We start from the raw sequence: 25,981 nt of genomic DNA, 5'->3' as shown, positions 1-25,981 counted from the left end.
TTTTTCACAGTTGCCGTGCATTTTGTCAACATTTTCAATGAGCTGTTCATCACGACCCCAAGATCTTTCTCCTTGTCAGTCACTGACAGCTCAGTCCCCATCAGCGTATGTGTGAAGTTGGGTTTTTTTTTCCCCGCATCACTTTACACTTGCTAACGTTGAACTACATTTGCCATTTCGTCTCCCTCTCATCCAGTTTGGAGAGATCCTTTTGGAGCTCCTCACAATCTATTTTGGATTCCACTGCCCTAAATAGTTTGGTGTCATCTGCAAATTTGGCCACTTCACTGCTTACCCCAACTTCTAGATCATTTATGAACAAGTTAAAGAACACTGGTCCCAGGACAGATCCCTGAGGGAATCTCACTTCTTTCTTGCCTCCATTTAGAAAACTGCCCATTTATTCCTAACCTCTGTTTCCTGTCCTTTTACCAGTTACCAAACCACACTTGAACATGTCCCCTTTCCCCATGATTGCTAAGTTTACTCAAGAGCCTTTGGTGGGGAAATTTTTTCAAGAACTTTTTGGAAGTCCAAATATACTATGTCAATTGGATCACCTTTATCCACATGTCTGTTGACACTCTTAAAGAACTCCAAGCGGTTAGTGATGGAAGGCTTGCAGAAGCCATGCTGGTTCTCCTTCAGCAAGGTGTGTTCCTCTATATGTTTAAAAATGTTGTCCTTAACTATGCTATCCATCAGTTCATCCAGCACAGAAGTTATGCTAACCAGCCTGTAATTTCCCAGATTCCCCCTGGATCTCTTTATGAAAACTGGAGTTACATTAGCTACGTCCCAGTCTTTTCCAAATCAGAATGGGTGGTTCCGTTCCGAACTTAGAACAGGGCCTTCATTTGAAGGGAGTTCTGTTCTGTGCTCTGAATACCTAAAATGGCCCAGTTTGCGGTTGGAACATCCTGCTATCCCTAGTGTATAGCCCTCAAGCATGCACAGGCCAAGTTCAGACACTCAGTGACTGAATGCATGGGGCTACAGGGCTCAGGGCCCGGCTCCTTCACATATCCATGGGCACATGTCTGTTTGAACAAAAAAAAATTTGAACAAATAAATTGTGGTGGCCCTATCTGAAATGTGAATTGTCCACAAATGCACCAGATTTCCATCCAAAATGAGAAATCCCCCACACCTATTATTTCCACCCTGCAAGTCCTATGTATTTGGAAAGGGAAAATGAGACTTATGCATTGTTTTTGTGGCATAAAGGGGTTAATGTCCTTTCAGAATGCTTTGGTGCATTCTCAAAGTCCACAGTTAGTCCACAGATAGGAGAGGAAAGCTGGTCTTGTGGCAGCAAGCATGACTTGTCCCCTTAGCTAAGCAGGGTCTGCCCTGGTTGCATATGAATGGGAGACTTGATGTGTGAGCACTGTAAGATATTCCCCTTAGGGAATGGAGCCACTCTGGGAAGAGCAGAAGGTTCCAAGTTCTCTCCCTGGTATCTCCAAGATAAGGCTGAGAGAGTTTCCTGCCTGCAAGCTTGGAGAAGCTAGTTGCCAGTTAATTCAAATTGTCATGGAGAAGCTGGCTTCATCTCATCCTAGGAGCACGGGGAAGATGATGATACCCCTTTCCTGAATTCAGTTAAAAGAAATTTCCTTCTTACTGTGCCCTTCAGGAAAAAGGGAGGTAGTGGCAGCATTTGGGTGAATAAAAGATGAAAATCTGGAGATTTTTCCTGGAGTCACCACAGCATCCACCACAGACTATATAACGTCTGCTTATATTTCACATTTGTACCCAAGCAGGAAAAAATGTGATTAGTTTCAGCAGGAAAAAAGTCGTGAGGAAAACATTTTCCTCGATTGTCATTATTTGGTCTAGAGAAGGAATTCCAAGGGTGACTGGGAGTGACTGTGAGATTTCCCCCCTCTAGTAGTGTGTGATCACCTGCATCAATCATTTGGTGCTATTACTGTATTGCATATGTTTTCAGGATTGTGGCTTATTGGATTTTATGGGAAGCTTGTGTGTATGGATGGGTCTTGCATGATCTTCTGGTATCTTCCAATTCTATGATTTGAGGGATACCTTATAAATCCTTTTTAGGTTTTCAGTAACTAAACACAGCCAGGGATCTGGTACCATAACTATATCTATTTACTTAAATAGCCACTAAACACCCAACTAATACCAGCATTTACTATTACAATTTTATTTTATCTGGCTGTTTTAGTAAGGTTTTATATATTATGGCTTGATCTTGATTTTGTTTTAACATTCAGGTTCTAGAGGTAGGAATGTTAATCCTATGACTAGCAATGTAAATATGGCATTTCCTATTGCCTTTGTAACATTACAAATGTACTTCAATAATTTTTAAAAAGTTACAATTGGTTTCAATCTATGAACATCCACACTGCTGTATAGTTTTTTTGGTCTTGGCTGAAGAAAAGCCATTCAGTCTGTACTACAGCAAGGCACAGTCTGAGCAATTATAACCCTCCAAATTCTTCTCCTCTGATCTCATAGCACCCACCTGCTTTCTACTTCTAGACTGCGCTTTTCAAACTTAACCTTCACCAATCCTGAAACTTCAATTACAGCAAAGTCCTGAAAGGGGAAACCAAGAATTATTTTCTAAATGTCACCTTCTGCTCACCCACTCATTGAAGGCATTTGTGCCACTCATGCACTCATTCAAGGCATTCCGCTCAAGGCATTCATTGAAGGCAAATTATCACTGGCAGAGAGGATGCAGTGGAAGGATTCAAGGAGAGGACCCAGAAAGGGATTATTATTTCAGTGCCATTAACTTTTTATTTCCTGGTTGGCTGCTGTTCTGACAGCCACAAATCCAGCTGACCTCATCATTTGAAAAAAGATTCAGTAAAACGCCACTTAGCCTCATCTCCAAAAGCTTGAGTACTGAATTCACTAATTAGTTTGGAAAGCTCACTCTACACAGCAACAGGGGTTTTCTGTTTTAGCCAGAGCTGGCAAATATGGAAGCCAAAGACCTTACTTGCAGTCCACACTTATATTGGTTTTATACTTCTTTTATATCATGGCCCTTCTCTCACACACACACCCCAATCAGGAGCATAGCAAGGTTGGAGTGGGCCCAGAGACAAGATTTTAAAATGGGACCCCCTCACTGAAGCTCAGCTCATGAAGTAAAGAAATGAGGACAATGCAAGTCATTTAATGGTACTAGAGAAAGACATGCTGTTCTGGTAGCTCCAGGTCTTAACACGTACATCAATTTCGGAGGATGAATACAACAAGGAAGCCCGGGTGGGTGTAGGGCTGGGGGAGTCAGTCATGTGACTTGTCTCTGGAGGGCCCCCCAAGGCATTGGGCCCCCAGACAACTGCCTTGCCCTATTATAGTTACGGCCCTGCCCCCAATTCCATTTTGGTGAGGATGCCAAGAATGATTTGTTAGAGAGTTCTACCTGCCACACTCTTGCACCTACAATATTGAGGGGCTCCCTGGTGTGTTGTCTGCTGCACTTAACTATTGTACTAGACTCTACATGGGCAGTAGTAACTAAACAATTCCCTGACAAGGCTCTTAATGCAGGCGTGCAGCAGGGTTTCTTTTAGTCCAAAGGAAAGTGTGTGTGTGTGTGTGGGTGGGTGGGTAGTCTGCAGCTTAAGGGGACAGTGAACAATTAATTTACTCTGTGCATGAATACAATAAACATGGGATGAAGGAGTTATATTTAAACCACTTTTAAATATTGTTGAGGAACAGGTGGAGCAAGGAGACATTTTAGGGAGCACAAGTGGCCAAGGCTTACAGAACTTCAGTATGGCAGGAAGAGAGGCAAGAGAGAAGGCAAGCTCCAGAAGTGTCATCTATGAGTCTCTGCCAAGATGGGACGGGGCCAGGAAGGTCAATGAGGTCCTAATCTTCCTAATCTGTTTAGCATGCCCCAGTTCTCGTACTCTTTTGTTCACATATTATCCAACCACTGAAATGTCTCTCTTCGAATGCAGTTAAATTGATCTTTTGCTATTTTGGCAAAGAGGCACCTTTTAACGTGGTGATTCTCTTTATTTAGCAGGGGGAGAGTAACTGGCCCGATCCACCCCCAGCACAGGAACTTCAGTGACTCTTGCTGGTATCTATCTTATGTTTCTTTTTAGATTATGAGCCCTTTGGGGACAGGGATCCATCTTATTTATGTATTATTTCTCTAAATAATGAATCTAATGTAATCTCACCTGAATGCTGGATCCAGAACCTCAATGAAGCAATTTCTGCTAGTTAACCCAATGAGACCTGTGCCATATAGACAACTGCAATATATTCACAACTTGATTAATACTTAGGGAAAATGGATGCCACAATTTTATGTTAAGAAAAGCAATTGACCATGATGCAGTGTTAATGAAATTACCAGTTAATTGTGAATCCACCAACCTAATGGTAATGGCTAAAAAGACTTGGGCAATTTATTTGTTTATGGCATGCTGATAACATTCAAGGAGCTCTAGAATCTCTATCACCACTGACGTTGGAAACTTTGAGCCACTAATTGAGGTACCATCCCCCTGAAATACTGTGTTCAAGTAATAAATTCAGTGTGGCATAAAGGTAGAGAAAAATTTATTACATAAATACTTTACCATTCACCATGAAATTAGACTTTTGTTACCTTCTCACTTGCAGCTACTCCTCCAGTGAATAGAGGTAGAGCGACTGGTGGTCTTTGCATATCAGTTAACACTGCTCTTAATTTTGAATGTCTTTTACTACCGAGTTGTGACCAGTTTGCTATGGCCCTTCTTGTTAAAGCTAAGGCCTTGCTCCTATTACTCATTAATGTATACATTCCACCTTTGAATCGGATTGTTTGCATTAAGTCAATATGGTCTAAACTGAAATTATACATAGAAGGTCTCCAATGTTTGTATCCTCAAGCGCATTTGATAATTGCCGGCGATTTCAATGCTAGGCTGGCTGATAATAATCAAAAACTATTTGCTATGTTTAAATCTTATTCATTTGATGGGGAAATTCAATACCCACTGTTAACTCGTCAATTTAAGGACTCCAAGGGAAATTTTGCTGGGCTATGCCTATTACAAACTTTTGATGAACTAAACTTGCATATTCTTAATGGGGCAATATATGGTGATTATCCAGCTGAATATACATATTGGTCTAGCGCTGGCTTTTCAACAATTGATTATATGGCTATCTCACCTTCGCTTTTTACTCAGCTGGTAAATTTTAGAATTGTTATCCGGTGTGAGAGTGACCACCTCCCGGGGGAATTACTCCTAAATTTTGATACTTTACCTAAATTGGATGTGATTTGTACCCCCACTTCTGATCTGGAGGTTTGTCCCTCTCGGGTGAGATGGTCGGATAGTTTGGGTGCTAGGGTGGACTCCTTACTGACGTCTCGTAACATTGATATGCTTCGCTCAGTTATACTATCTGGTGGTTGTGAACTTGGGCCAGACTTTTTAAGATCTTATGACAAAATAATACAGACCCTACAACCTATTCTTACTCGGCCAAAGCCTGGGGGAGCTGGTGGGATCTCAAAAAGCTCCCATGGGTGGTTTGATGAGGAGTGTTACAAAGCTAAACACCAACTTACTGCTGCCCTTTTGGTCCACAGAACTACTCTGACCTCTACCTCATTGGCTGAGGCGATGGATAGGAAGAAAGCTTATAAACTTCTTATAAAGCGCAAAAAGAGCGAAGCAGTTATGGCTGACTGGAATCAATTAATTATGGCAGCTAAAGCTAGAAACTCTGCAGTCTTCTGGAGACTGATTACCTGTCAGTTACGATGCAATTCTATTCTTTTTGATTATGTAATCCCCCCATTAGTTTGGGAGCAACATTTCACGAAGTTATTCCAAAAGGAGGACGATTTAGTCTTCCATTTAACAGACATTTCGGCTCCATCATCAGACTGGCCTCCGGTGTCATGCAGTGAAATCAATGCTCTTATTACCCAGTTGAAATCAGGCAAAGCCCCAGGTATTGACCATATTACCGCAGAGATACTTAAGAGTAACATGGCTTGGTGGTCTCCTGTTTTAGCTTCCCTATTCACTTTTATAGACCGAACCACTCAGATCCCGAGTGATTGGGGCATAGCAATCATTATTCCTATCTACAAAAAGGGAGATAGGAGACTCCCAGAGAACTATCGCCCAATTAGTTTACTTAGTACTATTGCTAAACTCTATGCTAGGCATCTGTATGGCAAATTGGTGGATTGGTGCGATAGAGAAAACATTCTATCGGATGAGCAATTTGGATTTAGAGCGGATCGATCAGTTTTGGATCCGGCTTTAATCCTTCAACATCTTGTTGGGAAATATGTGCTTGCTCATAAGGCTGCTCTTTTTGCCGCCTTTATCGATTTTAGGGCTGCATTTGACCTCATCCCGCGTGATAAATTATGGTCTAAGCTGTCTGAATCCACAATTGATCGTCATCTTCTATGCCTCATTCGCAAGCTTCATAATAATTCTAGGATCAGAGTTCGTTGTTCTAGAGTTGGGCATCTTACTAAGGAAGTACTGGTATCTAGAGGAGTTAGACAGGGATGCATTTTGGCTCCCTTGCTGTTTAACCTATATATTAATTCATTGATCGCTCACTTGAATCAACTGCATCACCATCGACCTAAGTTAGGCACAAGACATTTGTCCATTTTGCTTTATGCTGATGATGCGGTAATTTTATCTAGAACTCAAGTGGGTTTAAGGAGAGCTATGCGTGCCCTTGATGATTATTGTAAGTTGAATCTGCTGGAAGTTAATTGTTCCAAAACTAAAATTGTGGTATTTGCAAGACGTCCTATTTTACATCGCTGGTTTTTTAATGGAGTCCAACTTGAACAAGTGAAACAATTCAAATATCTCGGGATTGTTTTTTCTGCTACTGGATCACGACTACTGCACAGAGATTATGTTATCCAGAGTGGAAGAAGAAGTGCTAATTTGATCCAGTCCTTTTTCCGCTCTAGAGGTGCTCAGTATGTCCCAGCAGCCATCAAACTATTTAATGCAAAGGTAAGGGCTCAACTACTGTATGGTGTTCAGTTGGGGCTATACTCCAATTTCGAGAAAGTTGAGGCAATACAATCAACCTTTCTGAAAAACATCTTTCAAGTACCTGGCTGTGTGCCCAGAGTAGTGCTGCGCCTTGAGGCAGGATTGATTAAAGTTGAAGCCTGGGCATGGCTTTTCATTTTGAGCTATTGGCTCAAATTGATGTTTAGGCCTATTGGTATTGTCTCATTGATTTTTCAAGATTCTTATCGCTCAGCCTGGTTGGAAGCTATTGAAGCGAGATTGCAGTACTATGGATTTTCACCTGCAGCCATCCTTAGTTTGCCTTATGAGGAGGCTAGGGGCAGACTTAAGGAAAGGATTCTCGATATGGAATCTCAGATTGACAGGAGTTTAATTCCTAGGGGTGTTTTCCTGAATGTCGAAACTGTAAGCTATTCCCCAGTCAGATATGTATCTCTTCTTACAGTACCTAAATTTCGTAGGGCTTTAACTTTGGCCCGTTGTAACGCCTTGAATACAGCTGTGCTGCAGGGGAGATTCCAAAATATTCCTTATCATTGCCGTGTTTGTCCGTGTGGATCGGGAGAAGTTGAGACGACGGCTCATGTTCTTTTGTATTGCCAATTTTACAGTGATATTAGGAAGAAATACATTTCACCTCAACTTATCCTGTTTCCAGGATTAACTGAAACTGATTATTTAAATTTAATTTTAAAGGATTGTAAAGAGGAGAACTTACTCAATGTTGCTAAATTCTGTTATATTTGTGGTGTTATTCGGAATGAAGTTGTTAATTCTAAATGATTTTATTTTTGTAATTCTGGCCATTGGCTGTATTAATAAAGACTGGTTAGACTATTACAATGACTTAAGCCAATTCAAAATGAATGCTTACTCAGATGGTTAATGAGTAGGTCTGCAAATATAAACAATTGCAAACATTACACTTAACATGCATTAGGGAGGAAATCACTTAGATGTGATGGGTACTTCAAGCAAAAAGAAGCAGAAGAACCGAATGAGAAAAGATAGTGGAGAACAGAATTTTTAGCATGAAGAAGATGGAAATTATCACCCTTCTGAGGTGACAGAAAGCCCCTCCAAGAGTCTATTTTGATGGCTTCCACAAATCACATTGTACAGGCAAACCTCGTTATATGCGGAACTGCTATTTGCAGTTTCGTGTATCCACAGGTGTAAATAGACACCCAATCTCCTTATCCACAGATATGAAAGGATTAAAACCAATGTATCTGCAGTTGCTAGAAGGCTAAAATGATCACAGAAGTCATTTCCAACCACCATTTCATCCAGAGGACCCATTTTGTGGCTCATTTAGTCAAAAAATAAAAAAGGGGTGGGGAATGAACAACTTTTAGGGACTTTGGGGGATCATTTGGGACTTGGGGGGGGCATTGCTGGATGCCAGGAGCCCCGCCGGGCATGGTAGGGTACTTTATTTGGCCAATTTTTTGCAGTTTTTAAGGCCTCTTTGTGGGGTGTTTTTGAGTCTAGGAACCTAACCCTTGTGATTGCATAGACTCAATACCTCATTATCTGCAGTTTCATTACCCACGGCAATCTGTGGGAATGGAAACCCCATGGATAATGGGGTCTACCTGTATAGCTTTTTGTGTAAGCTGGATCATGCAGTATCCAGCTGGACATGCAGTATACATTAGACACAATGGCTGAAATCCACAATAGCACTGTGTTGGTCAACAGTGCTGACATCCAGACTATTGCTTCACTATAATGCAAGCGGGGAAGGGCAATTTTTACAAATCTCCCCTTTTCTCTGTAGTCCACTCTGCCTCCGAAAAACACATCCTTGAAATATTCATAGGGAAGGGAGATTAGTGGAAAATGTCCCTTCCTTCTCACATGATAGCACATTGCTGGACTGGATGTCATCATGGTCTGTTCATTCATTATCCTTGGTGCAAAATGATGAATGGAGTTAGAATCCACTATCACTGCTCATCTTTGTTCATTCATAATCTTCTATGTTGCAAAAGGATGAATGAACTTGGAATCTACTCATTTACAACCAAATAATCTACTCTCAGAACACTTCAGACATTGAAAACAACAAAACCCAGTACCCTATGGGTTTTGGGGGTGTTTGACACACTATGTGCACTACACCACAACCTGCTCTGGGCCACCCTGGTGCCCCTCTCAAATGGAGTTAAGGGGCTACTGAAATCCCCATTATTCTCTATGGGGAAAAAGCTTAAAGATGCACCAGCTTCATTTTGGTGGGTTTTTTGTAAAAACCACCCTTCATCAATTTCTTTGAAATCTGAGTGGTAGCAGGCACCCCTTGGGGCACTACCACCCGACCCACTCTTCTGCCCCTGGAACCCCTTTTCTGCCCCAAATCTGCCACAAAGACACACTAACTTCAATTTTTAAAAAATTTCTTTGAAATCTAGGTGGTAGCTTCCTTGCACCCATTGGGCATTACTACCCACCACAACCTGCTCTGGGCCGCCCTGGTGCCTCACATGTAGAGTTATAAGGCTGTTGAACTCCCCATTATTCCTTATGGGGGAAAGCTTAAAAACTTGTGAACTTTAAAAAAATTGTTAAAAATAATCCCTTTGCCTAATTTCTTTGAAATCTGGGTGGTAGCATCCTTGCATCCCAACCCACTGTGGCCACAAAATGGAGATCTGAATCCCCCAGTTTTTTAGGGTCTGAATCTGGGTGATTTGTTTTGAAACTGAATCTGGGCAACTGAGCACAGGGATGATTTGTTCTGTCTACAAATCACCCAAATCAGTTAGATTTGGGTAGAAATCATTTTGTACCTGAATCGATTCACACATCCCTAGTCAATGCTGTTGTACCAGTAGAGTGCTAAGTGTAGATGTCAGTCAACATTGTCATAGGAACACAGGAACATAGGAAGCTGTCTTACACCAAGTTGGACCTTTGGTCCATCTAGCTCAGTATTTTCTACACTGACTGGCAGCAGCTCTCCAAGATTTCAGTCAGGAGTCTTCCTCAGCTCTACCTGGAGATGCCAGGGACTGAATATGAGACTTCTTGCATTTACACACAAACTCTTCCCTTGCTTGATATCATTCATGTCATTTAGTGTTATTTAGTCTTGATATCATGTTATCCCCCTTGATATCATGTTACATAATTATGAATATTCTTCTTCAACTTTCTGTATTCTACATTTGTTAAATATTTCAGCATTATTATACTTCCACACTTCCTTATTTCCCAGCATATATATTCATTTAAAAATCACTTTTTAAAGTTCTGAGTAACATCATTTTAACTAATCAGTACATTAGCTATGCACATTCTAACCATCTCCTTGGCTAGAAGCCTATGGTTAGCCAGATCAAAGCCACAGCATTGTCCACAGTATCTAATTTGAGCTTGTGGAAATGTATAGGTGGATTTCTAAAAATATATATATACAGCCAGGAGCATTTCCAGATGGAGCATGTGCAGTAGCTTGGAATGGAGGGTGTGCCACAGTCGCATCAAAGTCCATGCGAGATATTGGGGAGCACTTCACACACAATTTGGGTTTTTCATTGCACATTAGAGCCTAGCCCAATTTATGTTTGTAGTAAAAAAAATCAACTTTTTGCATCTTTGTGTGTTTGTGTGGTTAAACTTGAACTCACAGTAAAGCCTTGCAGTAAACCTACGGTTAAGCCTGTTGTCTGTAAAGTAATACAGCATATGAATAGCAATCCAGGAAGAAAGGAACCACCCAACCAACCATTTGTCATTTAGGCTTAAATTTTCATGAAGCAACCCAGGATCAGACACAAATTCTCGACAGAAGTCCTATTGAAAATAAGTAGTCTTGAAAATTAACTCCTAAATTACTTTAGTGCGTAAATCAGTCTGGATGTCACCCACTGAGTGCAACTGCAGTAAAGAGGAAGCAATTGAGAATGGATGCAATCAAAGGGGAAACTGGACAAGGTAGCTCTTCCTTCAGCACCACATCCTGCCCATGGGCTATCATGGGGCCTTTCCCTGGCTTGAAAAAATTCTTAGCAATTATAATGTGAAATAACTAATTAAATTTAGGAACAAATCTTGACTGAAAGAACCAGCATTCACTGCCTCAACTGCCATATATGCTTTTAAAAGAATATTTAAAATTCACAATGGACAATGGAAAATGAGAGATGGCTACAGACCACAAGTTTTTTTAACCTATTTGACTTTATTAGTCTTTGTTTTTATATTGTATCTATTTTATTAATGTTGTGAGCCGCTCCAAGCAGTAGTGTACTGGAGGGGTGGGGTAGAAATATTTCACATAAATAATTAAATAAATAAATGGTCTCCCTAGATAGAATTAATGAGAGCTGGAACAATGACTTATTTCATTCATCAGTCTGATGGAAAAATCAACATATTTGCTACAAAAAATGTTAGCAAAATAAAACACAGTGGGAATTATCCAAACTAAGTCAGTAATGACTAAGCACCACTGAAATAAATGAGACATGCTAGTAATGACTAGATTAATCTTATTAATTTTAATGGGACAGTTATAACTACCTTGGTTTGGAGACTGCCTAGTACTAGACTCACAGCAATTTAGGCTGGAATTAGGGGAATACGTTCCTGATGGCAAGTCCTGCAACATGCGTGGAAGAAATATACTTTTGTTTCTTTTATTAAATTATTTAGTAAAGAATCTTCTTACTCAAAAGAGACTGTTAAACATTAGGGATGTTAAACATTAGGAGCCTATGGGGAAAAGGTTGAAAATCACCTGCTTGCCCATTTCTTTTGTGGGTTGGGTAGTAGGTAGCACAACCATCATATCCTAGCACACAATCCACTGTGGTTTCCCTAGGAGCTACCCATGGGGAACAATGGGGTGTTTCGGGTTTCCCTGTTGTTCCCTATATCTGAAACAAGCTACACGCAGAGAGTCCACTGCACACAAATTCTGCATTTCAATTTGCAATGCATTTTGCAACCCTGCCCTGAAAAACATTACAGAAGCACACAGTGAAAGGGAATCTGCCCCTCCCAACACAGGACATACATTTCAAACATAGTTCAAAGGTGGCCAGAAAAGAATCACTGACCCAGAATCCACTGCCAGCCACAGTGCCTGCACTGCAGTAATATCAATGGCACAAGTTGCTCTCTCACACACAATTATGACTCCTTACTTCCTAGCATTCCAACAGCTGCCACAGCAATGCCCTCACTTACAAGCAAGCATAGCCATAAGCTCAACTAGAGCAACTTCAGCCACATTTTCACTGAATACACCTTGCAAAGCAGATTGCTGGGCAGACCAGAGCACTGAGTGAAGCACAAGTTAGTCTCAAGGCCAGAAATGGAGGTCATCACAGCAATCACCAGGAAATATTAAACACATACACACAGAGCTGACACTGTCAATTTCTCACCACAACATTATTTCACAAACAAAATAATACACAACTCAAGAAAGGAAGGCACCAAGGTTCTGCCTTTATCAATCTGAGATCCAGCAAAACCAGATCGTTATAGCATCAATAGCACAGCATATTTTATTCAGTGCTGAGAAAACCACAATATCAAACCTCCCTTTTTCCTCTCCTGATGTATCCTCTTCAAGAGAGGCACACTATAAGGGCTCTCTCTGCCTCCTAGTCCCTTTGAATACATTTTGAAACTCCGTCCTTTGGTGTTTCCCCTCACTCCTCCCTCCCCCCCAACCTATGGGGGCACAGTTGCCCTTGAGAACACCTGATTTGTGTGATAACAAGCCAACCAAGAAGCAAAGAGATAGCAAGACAATTGGAAGCCAGTGACAGAAAACCAATCAGCAAGGGAAACAGGCCTCCAAAGTCATGCTCGGAACGCCAAAATGTATCAAATCGAAATGGGTTTTTTTGTTCCGAGCTCGAAACAGGCCCTTTATTTAAAGGACGTTTTGTTTCAAGCTCAAAATGGGCCTTTTTGTTTCAAAACATTTTGACGTTGAAACGTTTCGCACATCTTGATTAAACATGTACATCAAAATAGATAGAAATAAATAAGGTTCTAATCTTTGTCCACTTCTCATCTGTTTGGGTTCTAAATATACCTTCCATAAGAGGGGAAAGCACCTTTGATTCTGTTTCACTGCATGCCATGCTGGTTAACAGCAAATAATTTGTATAGATGGCATCCTTTCAGGAAGAGAGGTCCAATAAGTTTGACAGGCTGGAATTAATGACCCAAACCCCCTTTTTAGGAGCTACTTTCTGTGTGATCTTGGGAATGGTACATTATTATCAATGTTATAATACATTTGCTTCAGTAAGACCTATATGCATAGAACTGAGCATTGGATTGTGGCCAGGGACAAAAATAGCAGCTCCATCCCTTAATGAATGGGAGGAAGTCCAATGACAACATGAAATTGCTAAAGGAATTTTACAAAAAAAGGCAATGTCCTCCCTCTTAAAAACTCTGGGATGAAAACCATTTATTTACTATAAGTAAAGGTCCGGTTGATGTGGTAATAAAAACTTCTCAGGCATTACATTTATTCAATCTAGTATGATTTAGATGTTAAAATAGCAGCTTTTCATCTGTCATTTAACAATCTGATATACTTATTACTTCTCTTTTTAGGGTGATAGGGTTGAACAAATAGCTTTTTGTTGTCTTTTTCCCACTAAGGCAAAAGGAGTCTTTTTATGGCATTAGCAAAACTGACTCATAAACAAAGAGGCAATTTAATAGACGCTTCTCTGCATGAGATCCTACTTAACCCTCTGAAGTCTGAACAGTGCAAAAATCAAATGATCAAAAGGGCAACAACATTTGTTCATTATTGAGACTTCTTAAATCTATATTCCAACACTAAATGGAGGTCACAATATATATCATACATTTTAAAATACATCTGGAAAATAGGACTTTTTCTACATGCTTATTGTATAGCTGTTCTTTCTGATTAGTAGAATGATAGAAATATAGATTTAGAGGGGGACAAGAAATCCAAACCCCTGATCCATGCAGGAAAAGCAACGCAACATGCACAAATAAAAGTTAGACACCAGTTTTAGGCCTGGTTGCTCCACAATTGATCATATACTAGTCTTGCAACATTTGATAGAGAAGGATCAAATGTTGCAAGACCAGTATATAATCTGGCACAGCTCCATATGCTGCATTTATCAAATTTAAGATGGCATTTGATTCATTTGCAAGACACAGACTTTGGAATAAACTGGAAAATTCTTTAATCGATAGGAGATTATTATTATTGTTGTTCAAGCTGCATGAGAATTCTCGTGTGATGGTTTGATATAATATATGTGGTCAGCTCACAAGAGAGATCCTCATTTCTAAGGGGGTTAGACAGGGTTGCATTTTAGCGCCATCACTTTTCAATTTTTATATTAATTCGTTGATTGAGTAACCAGTCTCTCCCACCACCCGCTAAATTGGCAAATAGGAATATTTCAATCGTTTTATATGTGGATGACACAGTGTTACTGTCTCTGACCCCTGTAGGCCTGAGGTGGTCACTTCATGCTCTGGTGGCGTATTGCAAGGAGAAGAATTGGTAATTATTTATGAGAAGACCAAAATTCTTCCTTTTATGAAATGCCCGAAAAAACCTACATGGAAGATAGATCAGCAATTGTTAGAACAAGTCAAGGTATTCAAATACTGGGGTGTCGTTTTTCAGGCCTTAGGGAAGCGGGAAGCCCATTGCAATTTCAGCTGCCAATCTGCTTCCAAGTCAGCTTCGGCTGTCCAGGCGTTTTATAGCTCCCAGGGGGCCCACTAGATTCCTGCCGCACTAAAACTGTTTCAGGCTAAAGTTGGGTCACAACTTCTTTATGGAGCCCAGCTGGGGCTGGTTAGTGTTGTTACTGACACTGAAAAGGTACCAACAAGATTTTAAAAGAACATTTTTCAGGTAGCGTGTCCCCTCGTCAGTGCTTCGTAGAGAGGCGAGATTTCTTAAAATGGAGACTAAAATTTGGAAATGCACATTTGTGTATTGGTTTAAACTTCACTTCTCAGCTGGCCTAGCTCCATCGATATTAATCGATAATTTTGAGCCAAGTTGGAAAAAAGGACTGGAGATTAAGCTGCCATATTGGGTTTTCAAGTGAGGTTCTATTTTCAATGGGATATGAAAAAGCCAGGAGACTTGTGGTGCAACCTTTGATAGCTTTAGATCTCCAAGAGGATATAACCAGTTTGCAAAGAGATGTTTTTCTTGGCAGTGGGTCTCCTCTGCTGAGACCTGCAAGTTATCTATATTCCATCATGGTTCCCAGGCTAAGAAGAGCCTTGACATTAGTTTAGATTTAATAATTTACCTACAGTGTTCTTGAAGGCAGATTCAAGAAGGTTCCTTATGAGGCCAGAGTTTGCTCATGTAGAGCTGGGGTTGTTGACTCTTCTGCTCATGTTTTATTGTCCTGTCCATATTATAGAGTTGCTCAGGCTCAATTAATTCTACCATTGCTGTCAAAATATCCAGGGTACTCAGATGCTTTCTATTTGCAAATTTTATTGTCTGATATAAATTATGCCATTTCTTTAGAGGAGAGCTGGTCTTGTACTAGCAAGCATGACTTGTCCCCTTAGCTAAGCAGGGTCTACCCTGGTAGCATATGAATGGGAAACTAGAAGTGTGAGCTCTGTAAGATATTCCCCTCAAGAGATGGAGCTGCTCTGGGAAGAGCAGAAGGTTCCATTTTCCCTCCCTGGCTTCTCCAAGATAGGGCCGAGAGAGATTCCTGCCTGCAACCTTGGAGAAGCCGCTGCCAGTCTGTGAAGACAATACTGAACTAGATAGACCAGTGGTCTGACCCCTATATTCCTTCCTATGCAGCTTCCTATGTTCCTATGTTTAAATATTGTTTTGCTGTCTGCAAGCTATGACCTGAACTAACTGGATTATTGTTGTTTTAAGTCTCCTTAAAGTCTTAGATGATTTGTTTGACATCTATTGCTGTTAATATTGTCTGGTCATTGACTGACAAGTTAGATCTTTCCTGCAGCAGCCTTCATAAGCCCTATTGAAATGAAGGAGAGCTGCACAAGGATAAAGAAGTGCTCTTTTCACAGCTTTCCCTCATGACCATAATGCTTATGCATCTGAACTTCCCAATGGGTTGTGCCCATTAACATTTTGACAGAGCAGTGGCAATAGAAATAAGCAAGCTTGGTAGCCAATGCCACCATTTTCATATCTTACATTGCCTCACAATATTGGTTGAGAATCTGTACTATGCCATTCTTAATATTACAGTTCATATTGCAGTTCTATTTCAAGTGTGCAGTACTTACTCAATAAAATAGACTTCACCCTTCTCTGTGTAAGCCATTTCCCAGTTGTCAGGCAAGGGGCCCAATTCATCATTTTCGTCAGGTTTTGGATGCTTTGTTACATCCATATCATCCTTTGCCTCTTCGGGCTGGCTATATACCGGTGCAGGATAAGGCTGAGAGGACGTTTCACCTGAGGCACCTGTACTCTTCTCTTCATGTTCACTTGATTCTGTATAGGAGGAGACATGTGTGTCAAGACATATGTATCATTCCTATGGTATTTATGTAGCAAATGGAGTAACACATTTGAAAATGGAGGCTTTACTCTCTGTGAATATATTAAGTCTCAGCTGAAGCAGGGGAAAGAAAAAAGAAGCATGGCAGCTATTTGAAATGTAGTCATGCAGAAGGCTGTAAGTTTGTAAAGTTCCATTGGCATTTACTATATTACTGAAATGCGCTCTATGTGGGGCTGCCCTTGTATGTAGTCTGGAAACTACAGTTGGTCCAGAATGCAGCAGCCCGGTAGGTCTCTGGGTCATCTAGGAGAGACTATATTACTCCTGTATTGAAGGAGTTACACTGGCTACCGATATGTTTCTGGGCAAAATACAAGGTGTTAGTTATAACCTATAAAGGCCCTAAACAGCTTGGGCTCTGGGTTTTTAAGAGAATGTCTTCTTCGTTATGAACCCCACCGCCCACTGAGATTATCAGGAGAGGTCCGTCTGCATTTGCCACCGGCTCGTCTGGTGGCTACTCAGGGACGGGCCTTCTCCATTGCTGCCTCGAGGCTTTGGAATGTGCTCCTTGGTGAAATAAGAGCTTCGCCATCTCTGACAATTTTAAAAAAGTCTTTAAAGACACATCTGTTCACCCAGGCTACTGTTTATTGTTTTAATGTTGTTTTAGATTTTTTTTTAAAAAAATAAATAAATAAATTATTGTGTTTTAAATTTCTTGTTTTTGTTTTTAACTAATGTTTTAATGTTGTTTTTATCTTGATGTAAACTGCCCAGAGATGTAAGTTTTGGGCGGTATAAAAATATGTAAAATAAAATAAAATAAAATAATAATAATAATAATTTAAGGGAGTCTGGTTCTATCTGTGGCACTTGCATGCCATAAGTCAGACTGCCACAAGCTGAGAGCTACTGAATGATCAGATAGATAGATAGACAGACAAATAGATAAACATGATGTTAGCTTTTTAAAAATACACACACAATTTGACTACCAGTTAACTTAGGTCAAAATATTAGACAGGAAGAGCTTTCCACAACTGAATATGAGATTCTAAATTCACAAACTCATAATAACCTGTAATATTATTACATCTTTATGTGACCTACTTACAAAAATTAAGCTAATTTAAAATGAAGGAGGAATAAAAAATGAAAGTCTGACCAAATTGGAACTTCACACAACATCAATGACTTCCTGACTTCATGTCAAAATGATGATGACGACACCAACCCTCACCTCAAAAGAGAGGTGCAAATCCTCATGTCCTAAAATTAGGCAACTTTTCAAACTGCTGCTGTACAACTAACTTGTTCTGGGTTTTATATAATGTTCCCTGCAATTCTTCTGTTAGACAGCCAGCCAACTAGACTAATAATAATTATGAAGGCAAAGGAACAACTGAATAGTAAAGGGGAGGAATAAAAACAAAGTCATACGATGTTAAGCTCTGAACAGTCTGTTAGTCATAAAACTGAAACCATTATATCAATCTTCCTGAATATTGATATATGAGTACCTAGATGAGCAGTGTCACCAAATCTGGTGCAGATCTATTGTGAAAAGATGAAGATACAGCAATTTGAAAACTGACCACAAAGAATCTGAATCCCCTCCCCCCAAATATGAAGTTTTTGTGCAAAGAGGATGCATTGTATTAGCACTTATTCTACAGCTAGAGCAGCACCTGTAGGGACAACCAACAAAGATTCACCATTCTTACTTCTGTTAAGAAAAGAAAGCTTCATGGTTTTTTTTTAAAAATGCCAAGTTTACTTTAGGGATGTGCATGAACCAGTCCGCAAGCCATGCTGGAGGCCTGTGAACCGGTTCGCATGTTGCCTGGTCCAGCGGTCCGATGCCGGGGGGGTCACTTTAGTTGTATTTACCCCTACTGCTGCTTTCCCCCCTCCAGTGTTCCTCCCTGCTGCCCCTGCTCCTTTGTTGACTGCAAAACACGGAAGTAACGTCTGCACATGCTCACACCGCACAGCATGTGGGACATGTGCAGTGCATGCGTGCATGCATTAGCAGCATGCGAATGTGTGGAAATTACTTCCGTGTTTTGCAGTCAACAAGGGGACAGGGCGGCAGGGAGGAATGCTGCTGCCCCAAAGATTTTACTTTAAAATGGAGCGCTAGAGGGAGAAAAGCAGCTGGAGGGGTAAGTACAACCCCCCCTTAAAGTGACACTCCCCCTGGCGTCGGACCGCGCCTCCACATTCCATGCACATCCCTAGTCTACTTGTTGTAGCAGAAATATGTTGAAGCTGAACCTCTGGCATTTCAAAGTTCACTGAGAAACTTTGTTAAAATGGGACTTCCTATACTCCTGCAAAAACAACATTCTCCCATGTTAAGTGTTGAACATTCTACTGGCCATCAACTTGAAAGAATTGGGTTAATCTGGCTGAAATTTTGCATGATGTAACTAAGTGACAAGCATAATCAGTTGTCCAGAAGGGGTGCAGATCTGCTGAGAAATGACCTAGATAAACTACTTTGAAATACACACAAAAAATGAAGCTAAAGAAAATCACCAAGTTCAGTCAAAGCAAAGCAAGTCCTTTAGCCTGAGCCCCTAGATGTAAAGTTGTAATAACAGAGTGGAGCACATTGCAGGGTTATCACAATATCATTTAGAGTGTTGTTCCCAGAATCTGGTTTTCAGTGGCATGCTACCTCTGAACATAGTGTTTCTATTTAGCTACAATGACTAAACTGTCCCAAGAACTATAAGGCTGTTGTAGAACTGGAGAAGGTGCAGAAGAGGGCAACCAAAATGATCAGGGGCCTGGAGCACCTTCTTTATGTGGCTAGGCTGCAGCATCTGGGGCTCTTTACCTTGGAAAAGAGCCAACAAAGGGGAGACATGATCGAAGTGTATAAAATTATACATGGAGTGGAGAGGGTAGACAGAGAGAAATTTTTCTCCCTCTCTCACAACACTAGAACCAGGGGTCACTCCATGAAACTGAAGATTGGGAAATTAAGGACCGAGAAGAGAAAGTACTTTTTCACACAGCGCATAGTTAATCTATAGAATTCCTTGCCATGGGATGTGGTGATGGCCACCAGCTTGGATGGCTTTAAAAGGAATTTAGACAGATTCATGGAGGACAGGTCTATCAATGGCTGTGGGCCATCTCCAGCCTCAGAGGCACAATGACTCTCAATACCAGTTGCAGGGGAGCAACAGCAGGAGAGAAGGCATGCACATACCTCTTGCCTGTGGGCTCCTCAGAGGCATTTGATGGGCCACTGTGTAAAACAGGATGCTAGACTAGATGGGCCTTGTGCCTGATACAGCAGGGCTGTTCTTATGTTCTTATGACCTATGTTGTCAGTGCATTTCTTTGAAGGATGCTTCATCAGTTTCTGAAACGTATTGGCCTATTCTGTCATGGTTTACTAGGGTTGGCCCACTTATTTCAGTTATTTAATTTTGTCAATCTTCTGAAAAGATTATATCCTGGCAAACAAAGTTAGTACTACTAATAGCAGTAAATTTCCTGTACCTACTTTTAGCACAGCAGTATTTACATTATAAAAAGGAAAACATTTCTGGGAAGACAACCTACAAAATGTACTTCTTTTTCAATCTCTACATATTTATGAAGTTCCCTTTCTGTAACATTCAGTGGGGCTGGATTCCCCTCCCCGCAAACAAGTTAATATGCTACCTCCTAATAAATATGACATAAACAGAGATTTCTAATCCCTTTCCTTTTTGTAACATCAGTTCAGTCACAAAATCACCAACATTATTCATTCCTATTCTGCCCCAGTTACGGCACAAAGGAATACATAAAATATTTCCTTTAAGAAACTAGATGGAGTTCCTTTGCTTCTGGCTAGTTTGATTCCTGAAAACCATTTTATGTCATGAAAAACTAAATCTAGACGTTTTGTATTGCAGCTTTGAAACAACAGCACTATTATTAGCACTAAAAAAAAATGTGACTAATTCCTGGAATCAGTTGTAAATACAACTACAGAAGAATTGCATTTACAGGGCATAAAGGAAGGCATTGAAGTAAGGCTCAAAATAGTTCCTGAATTATACACATACACACACAGACCCTTCTTTCTACCTACCATGCCAGTTTCCTTCACTCTCCGTTAGAGATATGCACAAGCCAGTTCGGTGCCTCCTCTGGGAAGTGCCGAACCAGCTTGGGTGCCAGCATTTGAGCCGGCTTGGCAGGGCAGGGAGTGGTATCCAGAAAAAGCAAGTAAGGAGCTCTTTGCCTGCTTGTTCCGCAGGCCAATGCACTGCAGTCCCACATGGTCATTTGGAGAGCAGGCACTGCCAGCGGAAAAGTGGCAGAGCGGGGACGAGCAAATAAAGAGCTCCTTGCCTGCTTTTTAAGGGAGTCACTCCCCACCATGAGTGGCTCGGTTGCCCCGAGCCACCTGTGCACATCCCTACTTTCCATTCCTGCCTTCTGTCTCTTCTCTGGCCTTTTCTGCTTGACCACTAGAATGCCTTGGTTGTCCAGATTAAGATTCCTCCTGCTTCCAAGCTCATGGAAATGATGACAATGAGGATACTGCACTGGGTCTCCCAAGATGGAAGACATGTGAAGACATTGAGAGATCTGCCCTGACACTCTACTCAAACTGCTCACATCTGGCTCAGGCAGATATTCTGAAAACTGACTCTTAGGAGACCCGGCATGGCTCTGCTAAAGCCAGACAAGCTGAGCAAGTCTCAGAGCTACATGGGTTGAGCAAACCTTAGAGCTACTTACATACCATAACTGCTACCACTTTCCCAGTGGCTTTTTCATTTTCTTGCTAAAGAGCCGCATCTCTTGCGTGTTGGAGGATCTGACACCCTAGTAATGCCTAATTCAGTTTAGGCATGTTCTATCATCATTACACTGTGCTACTTGCTGCAAATTAATGTGGTAGAGTAGGCATGGGAAATGCACATCATAATAACTTAAGGCATAGGGTTAGGTTGAATTAAGCTTTACAGAGAGGGAAACTTGTCACTAAGTTGCCATTTTAAAAAAAAAATCACTATACTGCCTGACTCCAAAGGCTCTAGGCAGTTTACAAAAATAAACACAAGAAAAACAAAATAAAACAAACTGTTAAAAACCCCCAGCAATTTAAGAATTTAAAACATTCAGAGAATACTAAAAGATTGGCTAAAAAAATGTGTCTTAAGGGCTCTTAAAAGGCTGGCAAAGATGTTAAACCCCAAATGTCCATAGGGAGTGCACTTCACAGCCTAGGAGTGACTACAGAGAAGGCCTGCTCCCAATTTACTGCCAGACAAACTGGAGATGGAGCTCTCTCAATTACCACAATGTGCGGTGGGGATCATGCAGAAGAAGGCACTCTCCTAGGTAACCCAGTCCTAAAGCCATTTAGGGCTTTAAAGGTGATCACCAGCACCTATTGGTAGCCAATGCAACTGCTTTAAAACAGGCTTAATATGGTCTCCCTGAGACACCCCGGAGACCAATTTAGCTGCTGCATTTTGAACCAACTGAAGTTTCTGAACTACATACAAAGGCAGCCTCATGTAGAGCGTATTGCAGTAGTCAAGCCTAGAGATTACCAGAGAGTAAACCACAGTTCTGAGATAATTATCTTCAAGGCATGGACGCAGCTGTCGTATCAACCGAAGTTGACAGAAAGCGTTCCTGGTTCCTGTAAAAAGCAGGTAAGGAGCACCTTACCTGCTCATCCCCTCATGTCGATGCTGCAGGGAGGCTGCAGGGAACAGCGCTGCAGCCCTGCGCGGGCTGCAGTGCTGCATTTTCACTGTAACATTAACTTTGCCTTTAATTCCACATACAGTAGGTGCACTTTGGATTTCAATCTTAAATACTTGGAAAAAACAGTAGAAGAAAGCAGTGGGTGGGGAAAAATCAGATTAAAATTAGGGGAGAATGCATCAGAGCTACGCCACCAATTTTAACAGAAATAGCAACTGAGACTAGGCACCTGCCTACCCATTATTACAGAAGTAAGGGTCATATCTGTAGGCAGTTTGACAGAAATGTGTTCTGTATGTCTCCTAGAAATGAATTTGTTTCCCACAGTGAGTAACATACTTCCTTGCTATTTTCCCTACTTGTTTACTTTTTAGTTGCGACATAGGAAAGTGAGTTCCACGTTGTTTCACATCTCATCAGTCAAATTACTAGTTAAATCCTGCTAGAAACCCCATGCTCTTGACATTCTTCCCACAGTAGGCAAAAATTGCTACTAAGAACTGCAGAAAGTGGAAGATGCTCAGCTGGCATACAGATTACTTACACAGAAGGGTGAACAAAAAAATATGATTTCCCAGAAACTAGATCTAGCAATTAGGAAAGGAAGCTTTATAAACAAGCAATGTGAAAACCTTCTCCCGCCACTCTGCAATTATACAATTCATTTTAAAAAGCTATTTTAGTGCACTGTAAACACAAGAAATTAGAATTACAATTTGGAAGAATCCACATCGCTATATAGACTAACCCCCTTAAGAGAGGACCATCTACTAACCACACCTGATAAATCAACCACACAATTCAGATCACAATGGGAGACCATCTGAGAGCAAATCTACAATACGATGGTGCTATGAGAATAATGACTTCGAATTAGATGATTCAAACAAGAAAGCCAAATGACTTATTACAAGTGAAGACAACATTCTCCCCCAATTAAACAACTTAGTAATTATATATTGTTACTCCAAGAAACCTGTGGCCTTACTGAAAATCCTTCTTGCCTGCCATTAAACTCCTTGGATTTTCAAGTGAAAATCATAACTCTATTCAAAATTTTGCATAGGCATCCCTGAGGGCACTATATGAGGAATAAATTATGAAAACAACAACAATAACAACAACAACATTGTTGTATGAAAACTACAACAACAACTACTACAATTATTTATATACCGCTTTTCAACCAAAGTTCTCAAAGCAATTTACTTGCTTGACATAAAGAAGATGATCCTCTGTCCCCCAAAGGGCTCACAATCTAAAAAGAAACATAAGGCAGATATCAGAAACAGTGACTGGAGGGATGCTGTGCTGGGATTGCATAGGGCCAGTTGCTCTCCCCATGCTAAATATAAGAGCATCACCACTTTAAAAGTTGTCTCTTTGCTCAGTTAGCAGAGAAATCTGGAGTGAGAAGAGACAGGGTGGGTGAGATGTTATTGTTGTGGGAATGGCAGAAATTAACTTTGCCCCGTAGTAGCCTGTCCAGTTTAAATTCCCAAGAGCAGTTCTCCAAATAACACGCTGTGTCTCTAATGCTAGCCTATGAGCCCTTTCTCATGACCAGTGAGAAAGGGCTACCCAGTCTGTGGGGATGACGCCTGAAAGGGCTTCCCTCCCTGCGCATGAGCAGTTGTCCTTCCTTGGGCAGGCAGATCACCCGCCCAGCTCCAAGGGTCAGGGAGCTGGGACATGCCATCCTATGTCACCCCCTCCCCGAGCTCCAACAATACACCACATGCATCTGCAGTGCATTATGGGGTCCTCCTTCCCATAGCTGACACATGATCAAATAAACAGGGTTAGGAGAGCGCTCGTTTTGATCCCTCCGTTTCGAAGGAAGGCTCCACAGGCGGGTTTGCCGCCATGGTACTGACAGAAAGGCAAAGGCAGACGATAGGGTTTCTTCAGATTGGCTTTCAGAAGGGAAGAGATTTCCTGGATAATCTCTTCCTACTAGTGGTATCAACTCCACCATGAGGATTGAGCTGTTAGCTTCTCTGGAGACTTCTGACAAAAATGCCATCCCTGGAGCTCTTCCTCTCCATGGGCTATGAACAGGCGAAAACACTCAACACATAGTGGACATAAAGTGCTAAACCAATTTAGGCAGGGCCCTGAACTTCCTCATCAATGAAAGATTAAGATACATTGCATCTCCTGCTGTATACTTCACACAGCCCCAAAACACAGAAGGGCTTTCATCCTAGCTCACTGTGGTGCCCTCCTTTCAGCTGTGCTAGAAGACCCCCTATTCGGAATGCCTGTGCCCCTGAAACAACAGGGCATGTCCTCCTCTATTGCCCAATTTACAGAGACATTCATACAACAACCTCATCCTTCTGCTATTAATCAAGTCCCCAGGTCGCTCAAGCCAATTCTACAGCTCTCTCCTGCTTTCTGACTCCAACCCTGTTATCACACATAATGTTGCCAAGTTCTGTGCGGCACTGTGTAAATTTTGTCAGGTCCTGATAGATAGCAAGAATTAAGCAGACCCAACATAGCACATGGTAACACAGTTTAGTTTTATAGTTTTACAGACTGGTTTTAAGATTTTATAGTTTCACCCATTTTACTCATCCTACACTAATTTTACCCATTTTAACCGCAGTTTTAAGATAGTTCAACACAATTTAACAGTAGCTGTATAACAGTATATGAAGCTCTTCTCACAATTCGTGAGAAGAGCTTCTGTCGGGCTTGTGGGGAGAACGGGCTTAGCCCACTCTCCCCACAGATGAGATGCCATTCGTAGCTGGGCGGCTGAATCAGCTGCCGATATGGCTGCCGGCTCCGTCACGGAGCCAATGGGGGCTGTGGGGACTGGGGGCCGTGTGACCTCCTTGAGAAACCCCCGAGCCCAGGAGGCTGTTTGCAGCCTCCCGGCAGGGGTCTCCTCATGTGTTGCCACACCATGGCAGCACATGAGCAACCAAACGGGGTTAGCAGAGTGCTAGCTCCACTAACCTCGTTTAAAGGGAGGGGTACTTTAGGTGGTTTGCTGTCAGGAGCCACGCGGGGAGCCCCCCGACACCAGAAGGCTTGTTGTAGCCTCCCAGCCGGGGGTGTCCTCATGAGTTTCCGTAGCAAAGTGGCACATGATCAAAACAATGGTGTTAGCAGAGCGCTTGCTTGTTTAAGGAGGGGGGAATTAAGTGGGCTTGCTGGCGGTAGCCACACAGGTCCCGCCAGTTCACATGTGTGGTCGGAATTGGGCTGGGCTGACCGTGTGTGAATAGCCTCATGATTTAATCAAGATCTATTCTTTAAATGATAGGCCAAGTATTGTCCCTATGTTGGCACAGATAATTAAGTCAAGATAGTACCTTCTCAGGAAGGAGAGATAAGAAACCAACATAAGTTAGCAATATCTTCTTGCATGTTAAGGACTAACTCAAGACTACTTGTTTGCATTTTAGTTACTCACAGATATTCTGACAGATACAAGAGAGAAACTTTGATACAATCATTTGGCCTCTCCCCACACAGGTCTTTTCATATCTTTTCCAGCCTTTTGTCCAAGAAATAGTTCACTTTTGAATAACACAATGGCTCATCCTATGCTTTGTCCCTATTATCTGCCTTTGCAAGGTGCATTTAGCATAACGCCTCAGGTAAGAATTTGCCTATAATTGGTGAAGACACCATCAATCAGTGCATCTTCTGGGTCACCAACGGAACCGCCATTTTTCTTTTCCCCAC

The 25,981-nt window shown here is 41.4% G+C and overlaps 1 protein-coding gene and 1 long non-coding RNA gene across 24 annotated transcripts in view; one reads left to right on the top strand and one right to left on the bottom strand.

Moving 5' to 3' along the window:
* MAGI2 (membrane associated guanylate kinase, WW and PDZ domain containing 2) overlaps positions 1-25,981 on the bottom strand; it is a 953,479-nt gene that overhangs the window by 299,186 nt on the left and 628,312 nt on the right. For all 23 annotated transcript variants that reach the window (XM_053251292.1, XM_053251285.1, XM_053251284.1 and 20 more), the window contains one exon: positions 16,317-16,527. In XM_053251292.1, coding sequence (XP_053107267.1) covers positions 16,317-16,527 — 211 coding nt within the window. The remainder of the gene's footprint in view (positions 1-16,316; positions 16,528-25,981) is intronic.
* The window catches only part of LOC128325655 (uncharacterized), a 44,372-nt gene that overhangs the window by 5,110 nt on the left and 13,281 nt on the right, over positions 1-25,981 (top strand). The window lies entirely within an intron of this gene.

Source organism: Hemicordylus capensis, chromosome 5 (assembly GCF_027244095.1).
Source record: "Hemicordylus capensis ecotype Gifberg chromosome 5, rHemCap1.1.pri, whole genome shotgun sequence".
Lineage (NCBI taxonomy): Eukaryota > Metazoa > Chordata > Lepidosauria > Squamata > Cordylidae > Hemicordylus > Hemicordylus capensis.
This window is presented reverse-complemented; position numbering and strand designations above follow the sequence as displayed.